Source organism: Sphaerodactylus townsendi, linkage group LG11, assembly GCF_021028975.2.
Source record: "Sphaerodactylus townsendi isolate TG3544 linkage group LG11, MPM_Stown_v2.3, whole genome shotgun sequence".
NCBI classification, from domain to species: Eukaryota; Metazoa; Chordata; class Lepidosauria; order Squamata; family Sphaerodactylidae; genus Sphaerodactylus; species Sphaerodactylus townsendi.
In genome coordinates this window covers 24,049,576-24,068,154 of record NC_059435.1, presented here as the reverse complement: position 1 = coordinate 24,068,154, position 18,579 = coordinate 24,049,576, and the positions used below count along the sequence as shown (strand labels likewise).

General features: G+C 40.4%; 1 protein-coding gene across 12 annotated transcripts in view; it reads right to left on the bottom strand.

Annotated features, from left to right (window-relative positions):
- LRRFIP2 (LRR binding FLII interacting protein 2) overlaps window positions 1-18,579 on the bottom strand; it is an 85,111-nt gene that overhangs the window by 48,611 nt on the left and 17,921 nt on the right. For 4 of the 12 annotated variants that reach the window (XM_048511754.1, XM_048511760.1, XM_048511757.1 and 1 more), the window contains exons 4-11: window positions 12,047-12,097; window positions 10,867-10,920; window positions 10,730-10,774; window positions 8,653-8,721; window positions 3,873-3,935; window positions 2,900-2,974; window positions 2,065-2,112; window positions 1,937-1,981 (exon numbers count right to left, since the gene is read on the bottom strand). The exons of 4 other annotated variants lie outside the window; for them this stretch is intronic. In XM_048511754.1, the coding sequence (XP_048367711.1) occupies window positions 1,937-1,981; window positions 2,065-2,112; window positions 2,900-2,974; window positions 3,873-3,935; window positions 8,653-8,721; window positions 10,730-10,774; window positions 10,867-10,920; window positions 12,047-12,097 (450 nt within the window). The remainder of the gene's footprint in view (window positions 1-1,936; window positions 1,982-2,064; window positions 2,113-2,899; window positions 2,975-3,872; window positions 3,936-8,652; window positions 8,722-10,729; window positions 10,775-10,866; window positions 10,921-12,046; window positions 12,098-18,579) is intronic. 4 more of the 12 variants (XM_048511756.1, XM_048511758.1, XM_048511761.1 and 1 more) reach the window with 4 other exon arrangements.

The window sequence follows — 18,579 nt, the reverse complement described above, 5'->3', positions numbered from 1 at the left end:
TGAAGCTAATCTAACCAATTATCTTAAAGCATAAATTTATGCCCAAAGGACCCCTAGGATTCCTTTCCATCGTTTTGACTGATAATCTTGAGGTCTTCTAGAAAACACAGGCAGACTCTGCCTATCATTCTAGAGGTTCTGTGATTTGTACACTCAAAACTAAGCTCTCAAGAAGAACAATGTGTTTGTTGCCCATACATACAAGACTATATAGTCTGTTCCGCAGAAAGATTACAGTCTGGTTATTCGAGGTACAGCAGTTGAGAAAAATGTATGCTTCAACATTAGAATATAGTCCCAAATGAATATGAGAATTATCATTCATTTTTAAGCACTGCCTTTATCAAAACCATTATTTTGTGCACTACTGACCATGTACTTTCATATAAGAGAATTTATGCCAAAATGTATTTTTACTTTCAAACATTCAAACAGATGAGGTGGAAGGGCTAGCTAGGACTGAGGCTGAGCACTCTACAACAAAGAAGGTCCTGGCATGCTCTGTTCTGTGGTGGAGGAGTATACAATCTACTATCATCTTTAAGTGGGACAGAGTATAGAAACAGTCACATTTTTAAGCAGCAGAAACACTGTATACATTTCACACCATACTTTAAAAAAAAGCAACATTGTCAAAGGTGTGAAATAACTGCATCTACTTTGTGAATTTTTGTTCTGTCGTTCCTAATTGGTTGTGGTGGGTTTTCCAGGCTGTGTGGCGGTGGATGCACCAGCCTGCCAGCGGGCCACACAGCCCGGAAAACCCACCACATCCAGTTGAATCTGGCTGTGAAAACCTTCTACAATACATTCTTTCCTAATTGATTCAACATAGGAGCATTCTTTTCTTTAGGAAATAGATGGCCATTTGCAAAAATCTGACAACCTGAAAGCTTGTGAACTATCCAACCTTTAATCAATTACTGAAAAATTATTGAAAATAGTGCAGCTTGAACCTACAGAGTAATCAAAGTCTAATCTTCCAGGTTCTGATCAACGAATCATGATTTTCTTAGGAAGTCTTTTTTCCAGCATAAATTCAAACTGGAGCTCCTCAGCTCTCCTACTTCCTGGAACTTCTTCCAACTCAGCTTTACATGGTTCTGACTTCTGTTCTTGCCCACAACTCCTCTCTCAAAAGGGTTGAGCGAGGAGATTTTTTTTCATCAATCTGATGCTTTGTTTCAAATCATAAACCGAGTTTGACTGAAACTTTCTATCACTGCCAGCCAGTACACAAATCCAGATCACATCAATTCAGTCAACTGCTATCAGAGATGCAGTGACTCTAGCACTACAAAATTCAGCAGTGCATTGAGCAAGATAAGCCAGGGGAAACTACGATATGTACCTTTGTGTGTATAACCCTTCATTTTCTCCTCTGTGAAAATAGCATTCACTATGCCTTTATTAGTCTTCATGTCATTCTTAAAGCAGCAGAAACACAACAGACGTACAGCCACAATCTATGGAATAGATCCTGAGTCCTAACTACCTGACAGATCTGCATTGGCTGTTTATAAAATCTGTACAGACCTGACTGCAAATATGATGTGCCCTCAATCTATACTTGTAGGCTATGGCTGAGGAGAACTGGTGTAGTCAGTGGGACATATCTCAGCACCCAAAACTTCCACCCACAGGCCAGTAAGAGCAGAAATGAACCTTGAGCAACATGCACGTAAAAGTTAGCAAAGACTGAAGCACAGAAGTTCCAACGTATGCATTTCCCATTTAACAGAACGGCAAGACATCTGACAGGCCTCGACTTTTACACAACAATGGTAATACCAAGGATGGCAAACAGCTTGCAGCCCACATAAACTTTCCCCAAGATATTCTTGGACACTTAAAAGCTTTTCCAACACCATGCTCTCAAGCCCAAAGATCCTCAAGTAGGCAAGTTTGAGGCCACCATGCAGTTCTGTATACGAACCAAACTGGCACTTCTTATCAAACCAGCTTTTACATCTGGAGACACCTACAGAAGAGAGGTGGGTTTTGTTTAAGCGTCACATACTTTACAAAATCTAAATGTAGACTATTACATTACTTTGTACTAACCCTGTAACTCTTAGATGTTGCCAAAGGATCACTGTAGAGAGAAGATGACTGTGACAATAATAAGATATTGTATTATTGTTGACATTATATGATTGAAGCGTACTGTTCATACAGCAATTACAAAACAAGCACTGATACTGTCACAACTGCGTTAACCAAGCATGCCAAGTAATGACTCAAACTGGGGGAAAATCAGATTAAAATTCCTTCAGTCAGTTGAACAAAATTCATCAATCTCAGAGTTAAAGAATGATGGTAAATATACTTCTGCAAAATGAGTATGACATCTAAAAACCAAGGTCCTTACAAGACTAATCACAATTCAAAAATCTTATTTTCCCTCACAGTCTTGTGAATATGTAAAGAATATTGCCTTTGCAGGTTGGCATACATTAAAAGTATGTTGTAATTTCCAATACCAGAACCTGAAGGAATTTTGTAGACGTGCACATTGTTGCTTCATTGTGGCTTCTTCTCAAAGCCTGCTTTCAGAATTGTGAAATACACTGAAGAATACTCTGAAGAGCATTTCAACTAAATGAACTTTCAATGTGAACAGCAATGCAGAAGTTTGCTAATTGTATCACTGCAACACATAGGTGAGTTCAATCAATGTTATAAAACAGCAAATCCAAGTCTGAACGCATAACCTATATCTACTTCCAGTCGTAATTTAATTCACACAATGAGCATGTTTTGCAATCTTGTAAGTGCTCAAACAGTGAAGCAAATGCTTTCTGATATGGTGACGTTAGCAGTCATGTTCTAAGTCTTAATTAAGAAAAGGAGCTTTCCAAAGTATTTCATACTCTGAACAAAATAAATTCAGACAAACCCGAGGGTGGTAGGTAGAAACCTGTTTGCTATGTCTAAGGCTGCTGTAATTTCTTTGGTCATGGTAAAATCCACTCTGTCAAAAAAATTAATATATACACTCAAACACATATTTCATTTTGCTCCAACATACAAGACATAAGCAACAGTTTACGATGTTCCAAAATAGTGAAGTATTATTAAACTTAATCGAGAGAACAATTATTAATATAAAGCAGACCATTATATTACAGGATGATTCTCATTTGGTATACACTTATCAAGTGTAAATAAATAATGTATCCATATTAAAAATGTGAAATTAACTGCCATAATTCTTTCTAAATGGAATCATAACTAGACTAACTTATAGTTTCTTATAAAACTCTGTGATTTAAGTCAGTTCCAACAGAATTCCCCACTGGTACGCAGTTCCAGTCCATAAAAACTGTTATCCTAAAAATCCAGATCGAACTGTTCTGAAATGTTTTCCGTATTTCAACATCTTTCATTTGTGTTGCAATAATTTACTGAAGCAGTTTCAGATGTTTACTTTGATTCAAGCTTCTGACCTTATATAGGCTGTTCCTCAATGGAATTTCAAGCACTCATTACCGAGGGGGCTTAATGAACTGCATTCCTATGCTCATTGAAAATAAATGAAAACAAGCATTTTATTTCTAGTTTTTCATGGCTTAAAATCAAGGTAAATGGCTGAAGAATTCTCTGAAAGGTCTCAAAAAAGGGCAGCACAAAATTACACAGACAACCCCAGTGTAATCAAGCAGACAAAGAGTCCTAACAGTCTTCATCAAAGTTTACTATCCCTGCTGTAAATCACTGTTCCCATTTAGAACTCTGCCAGCTTAGTTTCCATCACAATGTAGACAACGAGTTGTTGACTGTGCAAGCAAGATGCAGCTTTTATAAGCAATATACCAAGCACATACACTGCACAGAGAAGCCAACCATGAATGCTGATGAAGACCACTAACCAAAAGATTTTTATGTGAGCTGGAAGACTTCTTCCCACCATGAGAATCACTATAACCAAGGCTCTGTCAAGTAAAAATTTAGAAGTTATAATCATTAAGGAGCAGTGGCATCAGTAGAAATATAAATTCAAAACCGCCATGTGATGATCATATTTTAACATAATACCTTCTCAAAGACAGGATTCAACTACTTCTTCCTGGGCAAAAGCTGAGAAATGTACAATACTGCCTCACTCATAAATGCTGGATGCATTTATTATACCTGCACACACTGACACATGAGTCTGATCACAGGATGTTGAGCACAGAAATGTGCCTCTAGAGGTCACACATGATTTTTTTTCTGGCAGTGGATCACCTGTATCTTGTACCACAAGGGTGTATTTGCAGACACTAGTGTGGAATTCCTGGAGATATGAGGAAGGTCACTATATTGATGGTTTTTCAGTATTTCTAGCAGGCTAAATTGTTTAAAGGGGCTTTCAAAACATAGATAACCAGTTTTAGTATAGAGATAAACATTTGTATTTCAGGGTTTTTTTCCCCAATTCTGGTATATATGTTTTAAATTTGTTATCTTTTTAAAAACTGTAAGCTGCCTCAGATCCTTTGGAAGAAAAGCAATATAGAAATGTTTTAAATATATGCTATAGTATGACATGAAGGAAAAGGTAAGCTTTAAATTAATGCACCTTAATTAAACTACATTTAAATGTAAGTCAGTGATATGAAAGCAACTCCCTTTAATATTCAAAGAACAGAACTAACTGAACCACAATTCACATTCAGTAGTAAGAATCTACGAAATTAAACAGGATACTATCAATGTAAATGAATAAATTCATTTGAACTAATTTTACGATGTCAGAGGACATCTCAGACTATTTTTAAGAGCATGCAGTAAACCCTTGGTAAAACTGATCACCAAACCCATCATCCATGCAGAAAAACCTGCCACATTACATCATGTCAAAGTATGCTTCCACAATTTCATTACATCTTAACTGCGAAGACTATGATCTGTAAGTACAACAATTCCTGTATCCCATAGAGCAGAAGCTACATCCGTAGTGGCGAACCTAGATGTTATGGACTACAATTCCCATCAGCCCCTGCCAGCATGGCCAAGTGCCAAAGGTTCGCCACCACTGACCTACATCCTCAGAGCTAAATATGGGCAGAAGTCATAGAGTAACCTCAAACAGGGCAATGCACTTAGGCCTGAACCATACAAGTTCCTCATGCAGGCAGCTAATAGCTTCAAAGTGATGCTTCCTATGCCTTTTATCTACTACAGTGGTTCTCAACCTGGGGGTCAGGACCCCTTTGGGGGTCGAACGACCCTTTCACAGGGGTCGCCTAAGACTCTCTGCATCAGTGTTCTCCATCTGTAAAATGGATAAATGTTAGGATTGGGGGTCACCACAACATGAGGAACTGTATTAAAGGGCATTAGGAAGGTTGAGAACCACTGATCTACTACAAGCAGAACCCCCCACCCTTTTAAAAAGCTAATTTTACTAAAAAGGGGAGGGAGGAAAGCATCAGAAATGGTTCTGTACTACTGTACAACAGTAGTAAAGAAGGCTGCTTTCCCAAAAAATGTGTGTGTGGTAGGGGGGAGAGAATCCCCAACTAAGCCCCCTATTTATAGACACTGTGAATCTGCAGACAGGAGGCACATTTACCCCAAATTTGCAGAAAACCTTGAAAACGAAATAAAAAATGGGGGTTTCCTCAAATGGCATCAGGAAAAACTGAACCCAATCTACTATCAATTCTATTGCATAAAAGTTGGCCTGAAGCATGTTCCCTCAAAAGGAAACACTGATATTTGAGATGCCCAAATCATGTCTTATAAAGAACAATCACATTGTTTACTTAGCTTTTTCTCTTACATCTTACATATTAGATTATAATTCTAAGAATAGCATCTCTGGTGAATTTGGAGAGGTGAATTAATAATTCACCCCTGGCTTAAAACAGATGGTGGCGTGCATACTCCCAGAAAAGTCTATTCTGGATACCAGGAGAGGTGAATGATTGTTGTCTAGCCCCAAATGTAATGAATGAGCAGAAGAGGGATGACTGGGAAACTGCAATGATCCTTTTCAGTCCAGTTATGGAAGTGAAATGGCCTTGGTTGATCTGGGGATGACCTGTACTTGATGGATGGGGAGAGTGCATCCTCTTGATTCTCCTTAAACACTTTTTGGTTTTTGATACCACCAGTACGTTTCTATAATTTTTTCCATGAAAAGATTAAAGTGAGGTTAGTTGTGGTGCAGTGGAAGAGAAAGTAGCATGCTTCCACTGTAGAAAATAGTTCCAAATGACTATGACCATTATAACTCATTCGTAAGCGCAGACTTTGTCAAAACCATTATTCTATGCAGTCCTACCTCAGTGGCAGGCTCTGGAAAGTGAAGATGGGGGATAGGTGCTCAGCTCTCTGGGAGCTCTCTTGTGAAGTTCCTCAGGGCCTGGTCCTGTCTTCTTATTTAATATCTATATCAGGGGTAGGGAACCTGCGGCTCTCCAGATGTTCAGGAACTACAATTCCCATCAGCCTCTGTCAGCATGGCCAATTGGCCATGCTGGTAGGGGCTGATGGGAATTGTAGTTCCTGAACATCTGGAGAGCCACAGGTTCCCTACCCCTGATCTATATGAAGCTGCTGGGGGAGGTCATCAGAGGATATGATGGATTTGTCATCAATATGTGGATTACATCCAGCTGTTCCTCTAGGGAGCAGCAGTGGCGTAGTGGTTAAGAGCAGGTGTACGCTAATCTGGAGGAACCGGGTTTTAATCCCCGCTCTGCCGCTTGAGCTGTGGAGGCTTATCTAGGGAATTCAGATTAGCCTGTGCACTCCAACACACGTCAGCTGGGTCACCTTGGGCAAGATACAGTTCTTCGGAGCTCTCTCAGTGTTTGTTGCAAGGGGGAAAGGGAAAGGAGTTTGTAAGCCCATTTGAGTCTCCTTACAGGATTGAGAGGGGGGATATAAATCCAACACTTCTTCTAGGTTCCATCTGCATCAGGCAAAGCTGCCCGAGCGCTGGACTGCTACCTGGTGATGGTCATGGAGTGGATGAGGGACAATAAACTGAGCCCTGTTAAGATGGAGGTATTATTTTGCCAAGCTCCCAAGTTCAAGGGATCGAGGGACACCTGGTACTAGAAGGGGTGGTTCTACCCCAGAAAGACCAAGTGTAGGATCTTGGGATCATCCTGGACAGAATGCTGTCTCTGGAAGCCCAGATAGCAGCAATGACCAGGAGGGCCCATCAACAGCTCCACCTGGTGTGCCAGCTCTTCTTTCTCCGGGACCAGGATTACCTGTACAGTTAGCCATGCTCTGGTAACCACCAGATAGGATTATTGAAATGCGCTATACGTGAGCTGCCTTGGAGGACGGTCTAGAAGCTTGAGCTGGTGCAGAATATGGTGACTCATCTGCTGACCAGTGTCTTGTACCAGGATTACATTACCTCATTTTTGAGGAGTATGCACTGGCTTCCGATGCGCTACCAAGTCCAATTTGTAATGCTGGTACTAACTTATAAAGGTTGCAGTCCTGGATACAGGACTACCCATATATTCCTGCCCAGGCACGGAGATCAGAGGGGGAAGCCCACCTGGCTGTTCCACCCCCTTCAAAGGTGAGGTGGCAGCGGTGGCCCAAAGGGCCTTCTCAACAGTGGTCCCTGCACTGTGGAATGCCCTCCCAACACAGGTCCACCAGGCACCTATCCTCCTGGAGTTTCAGTGCCCGGTGAAGACCAACCTCTTCACTAGGGAATCTAGCTGATTTCCCCTGCCCTTACTGTGATGTAGCGGTTGGGGTGGGAGCTTTTATAATGTTTTATTGTTTTAGGATTGGGTTTTATAGGGATTTTATTGTTGTGTTGGGAAGGACCTTATTATTGTTTTTATTGTAACCTGCCCTGAGACTGTAGTAAAGGGCGGGGAATAAATGTAAATAAATAAATAAATAAATACGGAATATGGATTTTCTGAACACTGCTTTCCCCATAATTACACATTTTAGCCAGAAGCACAAAAGCAACATTAGAGCCTAAGGCAACATTAACTAGACACCCTGTTTCTCCGAAAATAAGACATCCCCTGAAAATAAAACATATCAGAGGTTTTGCTGAAATGCTAAATATAAGGCATCCCCCAAAAGTAAGATGCACCGGTAGCAAAGTTTTTGTTTGGAAGCATGTGCGTCCCCAAACCCCTCCTCCTTCCTGCCTCGCCTGGCCCCACCCCAACAGACTAGTCTGTGATGACAACTACTGTACAGTATATAATAAATGTTCATTTTTTTGTTTAACAATAAATGTGAATATTTCTTCATGGAAAAATAAGACATCCCCTGAAAATAAGATGTAGAACATCTTTGGGAACAAAAATTAATATAAGACATAGGAGAAACAGAGTAGCAACGTTTAACAGAAACTGTAATGAAAGAATAATGCAAAGTAAAAATAAATACAAATTATTAGACATAGTTGAAATTGGTGACCAGGGAAATGTCATCCTCAAATAATTTTTGTATTATCATAAATGCTATTTCTCAGTGGTTTTGATCCAAAATACTGTGGTCTATAAGTAAAGATATAACCTTTCCCACTGCCTCATTCATCAGGCCAGTTCTTACCTCTTCCTAGTTCAGAATTTTATTAAAATATATTTCAACCATAACTTCTCATTAGTACACACAAAATATTATGTGAACAAACCAAAAGCATGTTAAGTCTTGACTACGCACCACAAGATCTCTCCTTCTGGAGGTACTTGCTCTGCTCCTGTGTGACCCACTGACATCCAATGAGGAGCTCTTAAGAACAAAAATGGTTACATAATGAAACTCAGAAGTTCTCTGCCAAAAATTCTGTCTTAAGCTGACATTTTTATTAGATCTGTGAACTTTGTCATTTTATTTTTACTTTATACTGAAATGATGGGCTTTATAATGCCACGCTGCACACCTAAAGCTGTCACCTTGCATTAATTAAACACCACTTTTTTTGGTTGAGAGGAATGTATAAACCATCCTTAAGGTGTAACTGCCTAAAATGGCACTCGAACCAAACACAACAGCTTGCCCTGCCCCAGGCACCACTTGGGCAGATCACAAGGGAGTCATGTTGCCAAGCCATCATTTTCCTTACAACTGTACCCTTGCCCAAACTTTACATGGAGTTTGAGACCAGAGGCACTGTTCAATGCTGAAATGGTCAGCATGGGCTCACTCCACCCTGAACATGGAGTTCAGGGCAGGCCTGGTCCAGCCTGCAGGTTAAAGTTTGACCCAAGCCATCCAGCCAAGCAGAGCCCTCCACTGAACAGACCCGCCCCACTCTGAAGTCCACATGGAGTTCCGGGCGAGGTAAGCTTGCACTGGGTGGCTCAGTATTCAACAGCACCCCTGGACCTGAATTCCATGTGAAGTTTGGGCAAGGGTGCAGTTGTGAAGGGGGGCGACTCCCACATGACTTGCCTAAGTGGCACTCAAGGCTCCAGCGCCCTCATGCCACCCCTTGTTACACTACTGCTCATTCTGTCTGTTACTATAATTCTCATGTTTCTCTCATTAGATCTGTAAATACATACAGATGAAGGTATTCTATGCCAAATCAATGAACACTACTCTTATACACATATGGATGTAGTAGGCTGCCAAATTTTGAAAAAACACGCACTTTTTCCCGTTCAAACCAGCATAGTTTATAATGATCAAAATATGTTTATTTGGTAGTTCAGAATGCATTTAATAACTAAGAAAAATCTTCATCTTCCAATCCATTTAAAAGTTATGGTAACAGTTGTTCTCTGCTGCCAGACCTATCAAAACTCTACTAATTACTATGTGTATATTCTACTACTGCCTTGACAAAATATATAACGTAATATCGATTAAATATCGATATCGGCTTTCCATACTGCATGCAATAATTTATTCTTTACAAAGTTAACAGCAGTAACATGATTAGGAAAGCATGTTTTGGAACAGCATTTCTTAAGAATTTTTACTCAAATACTGGCAATTTTAATCTAAATTGCTTAATTTAGCTAAACAATTAGAATATATTAAAATGATTTGCATGATGTATGGAATTTAAAATTTATTCACATTATTTAACCCATTGTATGTTACACATACAGATGTTTCTTATATGCACACTCTAGAATTTGAAATGAGGTAGCTGAACTTTAGCAGTTGGTTAAACATAACCAAAGTTATTACGTGGTGCAAAACATCCTAAATGTTTGACTGTCAGTTATTGTTGTATTCTGCTCGGACTGGCACCACTGCACTTTACATTTGGTAAGAGATCTAGATGTTCAAAATGAACACTTAATGGCTGTTGTACAAGAAGTACATCTCATTTTATGTCTCAAAGAATGATCATATGTTTTATGGGAAATATTGATACAGAAATTCTTGGAAGGTTCCGCCCCTCTGAAAGAACACACTGATTCTCTTAAGAGCTCAAAAAGCACTTTAGCGTACTACACAGGATTCAAACCAAGGACTCGCCCTTTGCTAAGGTAGAACCTTCTGCTACTGAATGAATATTTTTCAGAGAAAAGGAGTCCTGACATCTAACTCAGTGGTTGTCAACCTTTTTTCCCACTTGTATATCCCTTGGAAACCCATTACCACTTATTAGCAAACCCATTACATAATTATTGTTATTTTTTGTATACTTCCAAAAGCTCTGGTGCCAGGTTGGAAACCACTGATCTAACTCATTATCTCTTAAGTATTTCAAACACTATGTAAGTCTATAAAAACATTAAAAATAGCTTTATAAACTTTACCATGAGCAAAAAGTACTAACCCTGTGACTACCAGCAATCCGAGAAGACGCCAAGCCATCAGCTCCCTAATCACAAAATTAAACAATAAATGACGTGACATTTAACGGGGGGGGGGGGGGGGGGGGGTGGAAATGAGATTTTATAAGTTAGTACAAACCAGATATGACCGATGGCTGAGCTGATGTGAATACTTAGCCTTCTCTGAATCATCCTACAAAAGGGGATATCAGATATCAAGTTATTTAAGAAAAAAATAAGTTCACAAAACTAGTATTTTTAACTCTGAAAAAAGAAATTTTGGTAGAAAACAGGATAGTAATGATCACAGAGGCCAGTCTGACTATTGTGTAAAAGGAGTCTGCTTCAATTTGCCACATGTCACCATTTTACCTCAGTTTGTCTTAGTTTTGAGGTAAATATCTGGATTATCATATGAAAAGTCAATAGCAGATATTCAAGCATCACTTAATCTATTAGCAAAGGAGGACAAGCATCTATCATTTTGCAATAAACTGCTGCATTTCCTTTAGAGAAACAGCCAATGATAATTTTACTTCTTAATAACCTTATATTCTAACAGTAGTCATTCACAAATGCAGCAAGTAACAAGAAAGGGGGATTCATGGGTCTGCCAAGTACACAGAAAAATACAGCTTTGTAAATTAACCTGAAGAAAAAATGGGGAGGGGAGTTGTGAAAGCTACCTAATGGCAATTGAGATTGTTCCAGCACACGAGAAGTTGCTGAAGCCCCTGATCTGCTGTGCAAAGCACTTCACCAAGTGCTTAGTGAATCCTGAAGGGGGAAATCTTGGGGTCGGGATTTCTAAATTGTTCTGTTCTCCCATTCTTACTCACAGACAGTAGCCTGAAATGAGTATATTACACACATATATAAACAGGTAGATCAGGACTGCAGGATTATGAAGCAAGAACTGTATATATTTCCTGCTGCGAATTGAGATACTCTCTTAAGGTCCAACAACAAATGTCCAGAGAAAAGTATTAACAGAATGGACATTTTAAAAATCAACCACCAATTAGGGATTGATAATCAGAAACTAAGATTACTTGTACAAGCATATTTATACCAAAAAATGGACCAGCATGCAGGCTATAACAGCTTTCTTAATTATAAGGACAAGGAAATGCTTTATTGCATCATGTAAATTTCTGCATATAAATGTAAGTTCTTATACATATGTTACTGTTCATGCAAGTTCTATGTGCCTATATGGTACTCTACCACTCAAATTGCACACATTATACAAGCTATTAGTAAGTGGATCACTGCAATCATATTAGTGATCTTACAACAAACGGGCAATCCTGGCCTACCATCCACTTCTGGATATGTCCCCATTTTCTATCATAAGAACGTTGAGCGAGCTACAAAAAGGTAAAAATAATCTTACTTGACAATAAATAAACAAATACCAAGGTTCCAACATGGTTTTTCACAGCTGCCATACATTGAGTTGACATTCCCATGGAACTATCAACTAAGACGCCCAAATCCCTTTCCTGGTCTGTGACTGATAGCACTGACCCCTGTAGCGTGTATGTGAAGTTTGGATTTTTTGCCCCTATGTGCATCACTTTACATTTTGCTACATTGAACTGCATTTGCCATTTCTTAGCCCACTCACCTAATTTATCAAGGTCCGCTTGGAGCTCCTCGCAATCCTTTGTGGTTCTCACCACCCTACATAATTTGGTATCGTCTGCAAACTTGGCCACCACGCTACCCACCCCTACTTCCAGGTCATTTATGAATAGGTTAAAGAGCACTGGTCCCAATACGGATCCTTGGGGGACACCACTCCCCACATCTCTCCATTGTGAGAATTTCCCATTTACACCCACTCTTTGTTTCCTGTTTCTCAACCAGTTTTTAATCCATAGGAGGACTTCCCCTCTTATTCCTTCATTGCTCAGTTTTCTCAATAGTCTCTGGTGAGGAACTTTGTCAAAAGCCTTTTGGAAATCCAAGTAGACAATGTCCACTGGTTCCCCCTTATCCACATGCCTATTTACATCCTCAAAGAACTCTAGTAAGTTTGTAAGACAGGATTTGCCTCTACAAAAGCCATGCTGACTCTTTCTCAGCAGGTCTTGCTTTTCTACATGTTTAATAATTTTATCTTTAACGACAGATTCTACTAATTTACCAGGAACAGATGTCAAACTGACTGGCCTGTAATTTCCCGGGTCCCCCCTAGATCCTTTCTTAAAGATTGGTGTGACATTGGCCATCTTCCAGTCTTCAGGGATGGAGCCTGATTTCAGGGATAAGTTGCATATTAAAGTGAGAACATCAGCAATTTCATGCTTGAGCTCTTTAAGAACTCTTGGGTGAATGCAATCTGGGCCAGGGGATTTGGTAGCATTTAGTTTATCAATGGCTGCCAGAACTTCTTCCTTGTCTACCACTATCTTCGTTAGTTCCTCGGATTCGCCTCCTAAGAAGCTTGGTTCAGGTGCAGGGATTTTCCTCACCTCCTCTTGGGTGAAGACAGAAGCACAGAATTCATTCAGGTTTGCTGCAATCTCCGTGTGATCTTTTAGCACACCCTGTGTTCCTTTGTCATCGGATGGGGCTACCGCTTCGGTTGTTGGCTGCCTGCTTTGGATGTACTTGAAGAACTGTTTGTTGCTGGTTTTGATGTTCACAGCCATCGTTCCTCCATAATCCTTTTTTTGCCTCCCTTACAGCTAACTTGCTTCTCTTTTTGCCACCATTTGTGTTCTCTGGTATTCTTTTATCAGTTAAGTTGGACTTCCATTTTCTAAAGACATCTTTTTTTTCCTAATAATTTCCTCAACGTCCCTTGTTAACCATGGTGGCTTTCTTTGGACTGGGTGCTGCCTTTCCTAACCTGCGGAACACATTCCAGCTGGGCTTTTAAGACTGTGTTTTTAAATAACCTCAAGCATCTTGGACATTTTGACTCTCTTGATTTTCCCTTTCAGCTTCCTGCGCACTATCCCCTCATCTTTGAGAAATTTCGCTTTCTGAAGAAGCGAATGTAACTACATTAGTAGTTGTCACTTGTTAGCATGCAGAGATGCTGAATCTGACAGCATTGTGGTGGCTGTTCCCTATCGGCTCAACAACACTGACTTCCGCGCACCAGGTCCTGGAGTCCCACATAGGATTAGATCTAGGATCACATCTACGCTGGTTGGTTCTACAACCATCTGCTCTAAGCCACAGTCATTTAGCATATCCAGGAATGTTCTCTCCTTACTATGACCTGAACATGCATTTTTCCAGTTTATATGGGGATAGTTAAAATGCGCCCATTACCACGACATTTTGCTTTTGTTGGCCTCTCTAATTTCTTTTTCCATCTCAGAATCTTCTTGTGCGCTTTGGTCAGGGGGACGATAATATATTCCTAATGTTAAACTATGCTTCACCCCTGGTATTGATATCCACAGTGCTTCTGTAGAGGAATCAGCTCCCCCTGCATTGTCTATTTTATGTGACACTATGCTCTCTTTGATGTAGAGGGCCACCACTATCGCCCTGTCCTATCCTTCCTGTAGAGCCTGTAACCTGGGATAACAGCATCCAACTGGTTCTCCTCATTCCACCATGTCTCTGTGATGCCCACTATATCAATGTCCTCCTTCAAAACTCTGTACTCCAGCTCCCCATTTTAGGTCGAATGCTTCTACTATTAGCATAGAGACACTTGTATACTCTGTCTCTGTCCCTAACCTGGGATTTATGTGTTTTGCCCTCTAGCCTTTTGTAGACACTATCACTTATCACATTGCTATGTTCCTCACTTGTATGTGGTTGATTTAAAAAACCTCCTTCTCTGTCTGCATCCCCATGGCACTCTGTATTCGAACCGAAGTCACCTCAGCTCCTGTCGGCTTTCCCCAGGGATCAGTTTAAAAGCTGTTCTGCCACCTTTAATGTTGGCCAGCAGCCTGGTTCCTCTTTGGTTAAGATGAAGCCCGTCCCTTTTGTACAGGCCTGCCTTATCCCAAAAGGTTCCCCAGTTCCTGACAAATCTGAAACCCTCTGCCTTGCACCACCTTCTCATCCACGCATTGAGACCCTGTATCTCCGCTTGCCTAGCTTCGCCCTGAAGTGGAACAGAGTAGCATTTTAGAGAATGCCACCTTGGGGGTCCTGGTTTTAACCTTTTTCCTAGCAGCCTAGAATTTAGCTTCCAGAACCTCCCGGCTACAAGTCCCAATGTCATTGGTACGAATGTGGACCACAACTGCTGACTCCACCCCAGCACTGTCTAACAGCCTATCTAGGCGTGGCGTGACATCCGCAACCTTCAGCACCAGGCAGGCAAGTCACCATGAGTCATCACGCCTGTCACCAACCCAACTCTCTATATTCCTGATGATCGAATCACCCACTACAAGGAGCCCCCCACCTCCCGAGGGGTATCCTCAGTCGCGAGAGGATATCTGACCACTAGCTAAGGAAGGGGTCCCATCTAAAGGAACATCTTCCCCCACCTCAGACTGGCACCCTCTGTCACCCAGACTCTCATTCTCCATGACATCTGAAGAGATGTCACCTTGGGAGTGGGACCCGGCTGCTAGGTCCTGAAAGCCTTGTTTGTTGCCCTCTCTGCCTCTCTCGAAAGCTTCTCCAGGTCTGCCACCTTGGCTTCAAGAGAGCGGACCGTTCCTTGAGTGCCAGGAGCTCATTGCAGGGAGGGCACACCCACTTGGCTCTGGCCTAGTGGCAGATAGTCATACATGTGGCACTCAGTGCAAAACGCTGGAAAGCCTCCAGCCACCTGCTCGCTTCATGCCTTCATATCTGCTTTTGTTTAGATATTTAGATATTAAACTTTTAGTCCAGTGCGCCTTGGAGCTATCTGTACCTACTATCCTCAAGAAATGTCCTTATTAATTAATTTATTTATTTTTTTAAAAAGAAAAGAAAGAAATTGCGGGCGGCATGGTTCCAGGAACTGAACTAAAGACTGAATGACTCACCTCAGTAGCCCCACCTTTAGCAGCCCAGGACAAAGAGTAACTTATCTGTTAACCCTGTTAAGCCCCACACCTCCAGCAGTCTCTCAGCCCTTAGCAACCTTACAAGGAGAAAAAGAGATATTACCTACCTGCAAACCCTGTTAAAAATACACTGTTTTAAAGATGTGGCTTTGAGAAAAGCCCTCCAAAGGCGTGAACACCAAGTCACTCTGCTCTTCCTGGTCAGTTGCCTTTGTCCACTGCTGCTCCGCTCTTCTGCTGGTTCCAGAGACTGAACTAAAGACTGAATGACTCACCTCAGGAGCCCCACCTTTAGCAGCCCAGGACAAAGAGTAACCTCTGTTAACCCCTGTTAAGCCCCACCTCCAGCAGTCTCAGCTCTTAGCAACCTTACAAGGAGAAAAAGAGATAACCCCTGCAAACCCCTGTTAAAAATACACTGTTTTAAAAGATGTGGCTTTGAGAAAAGCCCTCCAAAATGAACACCAGAGTCACTCTGCTCTTCCTGGTCCAGTTGCCTTGTCCACTGCTGCTCCTTTCTGCTGGTTCCAGAGACTGAACTGGCATCAGCCCAATGCTCTGGACTGGCATCAGCCCAATGCTCCTTTCTGCTGGTTCCAGAGACTGAACTGGCATCAGCCCAATGCTCATGCCTATTAGATTTTCATGCCTTTCAAAATACTATGGGAAAGGGATGGCTTTATCAGAAGAGCCCAGTTCAGTGATGGCTGTCTCCTTCTCAACCTCCTCCTCAACATCTGAATTAGAAGAGCGTGTCACATTGTCCACAACATGCTCAGGCTATATACCTGAAGAGCCATTTGGTCAAACTGTACAGTTTGCCCCTCCTCACACCAAGATCTATCTGAAGGAGACTGGTGGGGTCTGGATGGGGAATGTTGGAAAACCCTGAATGTGGCTGGAGGTGCTTTAGTTCCTCTCTTATGGCTTGCTTAACTATCTCTCAAATGTCTATTTGGAAAGATGGCTGCCCTCCCACAACCTCGATTGGGGAGCAAAAACATTTTCCCCAGAGTTATCCAAATTCAGCTGGTGGATCGAGGAGTCCTTTTCCTGCAAGTAAAACCTGCCATTATTCCAATTCAGGCCTAGCAGCCACTGGGGGCATTTTTGTAGTTAAGGCCTTCATTCATTACATGTACATGGCCTTCATTCATTACACACATTTTGCCAATTTCATGTTAGCCACTGGGCTGCCTGAGGTGTTTCCTGTTGCTCTTCACTTCTTCCAAGGCTGCCTTGAACCATGTAGGTTCCTGGCTGTTGTGAGGACAACAGACTCAGGCCTGAATCCTTGTCAGAAAGAAATCTGTCTCTGGTTGATCTGATGTGTTCCCCAATCTCTACTGAGAGTGGAGCTGGGGGAGGGATGAACAAAGACATGAGTAATTTAGAAAGGCTCTGAGAGGGCAGAGAAAAATTTGTGCAGTGTAGCTATTGAGAATTGGTAGTTTAAAATGAAAGGAAATATGAAAGAAATAGACTCTACAGATAGCTATCTCTCTGCTGTTCTCCCTAGGCAAGGCAGGAACTAAAACTGATGCACAAGTTCCCAGTAGGGAGAAAGGAAGTGGTAGTTTTGGTTCTGCCTCCGCAAGCAATCAGTGGGAATAATACAAGCTCCAAGATGCTCTCCCCTTCAGAATGAGAAGGGAAATATGGAGACTAAATGACTATCTTTTATTACAAGAAGATACAGTAAAAAATGTTTAAAATGCAACTAATTCACGTACAAAAAACTTTGAAGGAATGGCAGAGACAGATAAAAGTTCATATGAAATGGCATAAAACCAAGAATCAGACTTAAAGTTTTACAAGATAAAAAAAAGAAAATTACCAGTACCTAATATTAAACTATATTATCAATCAGTCTGGATTGTGGACTGAATCAAAAACCCAGACCAAATAGTAATAAAATTAGAAATGGCAGATCTGGAAGAAGATTTACGTAATTGTTTATGGACTACAAAGTCAATTACTCTCTCTGTATGTATATTTAAATATGTATGTGTATATACATATTTGTATGTATGTATATGCACATAATCTTTACATATGCTAATAATGATTTTATAACATATGGAGATATAAACATCCAAGGAGAAATTGTATTGGTAAAAAATAAAGGATGAAGATTTAAAAAATAGAATTACTATTATATTTGCAATTAGTTTCAAGATTAAGTGATTCAAACACCAAGAGGTGTGATAATGGGACTTAAAAGAATTTGAAAGGTGGTAACAGCAAAAAGAACATTTGTTAGTATGAATTTATAAGCTATTACTTCAATATGTTACAGAAAAAGAATAAGTGAAAACATATATGGTTAAATTGATGAAAAATCTGAGAAAGAAATACCTTTCAACAGTGGGAAACTTTATGGACAAAAGACATAAAATTTACAGTCAGACAAAAAAAATGAAGAGAAAATTGGCACATGTTTTATAGGTAGCATATCACTCTGAAGGATATTGAGAAGATGGATGCAACTACAAAGTGAAATGCTGGAAGAGTAAAGAAATGGGTGGGACCTTTTATCATATGCGGTTGATGGGTAAATTCTTTTTTTAAACTGGAAAGAAATACATGTAAAAAAAATTTTAAAAAATTAAATCAAGTTTGCTATGGACTCCAAGAGTATGTTATTAAACATTTTTCCAAGAAATATTCCAAAAATCCTAGAAGAACTATTTCAATATATGATAATAGCAGCTAGAGATATCATTACAGTACAATGGAAAGCAGAAAAATGTCCAAGCCACAAGAAATGGAAGTAAATTGGCTGAATATGCAATTGTGGCAAAACTTACAAATTTTATGAATAAGAGACCAATCAAAAAATTTCAAGATAAATAAAAAATTATTTT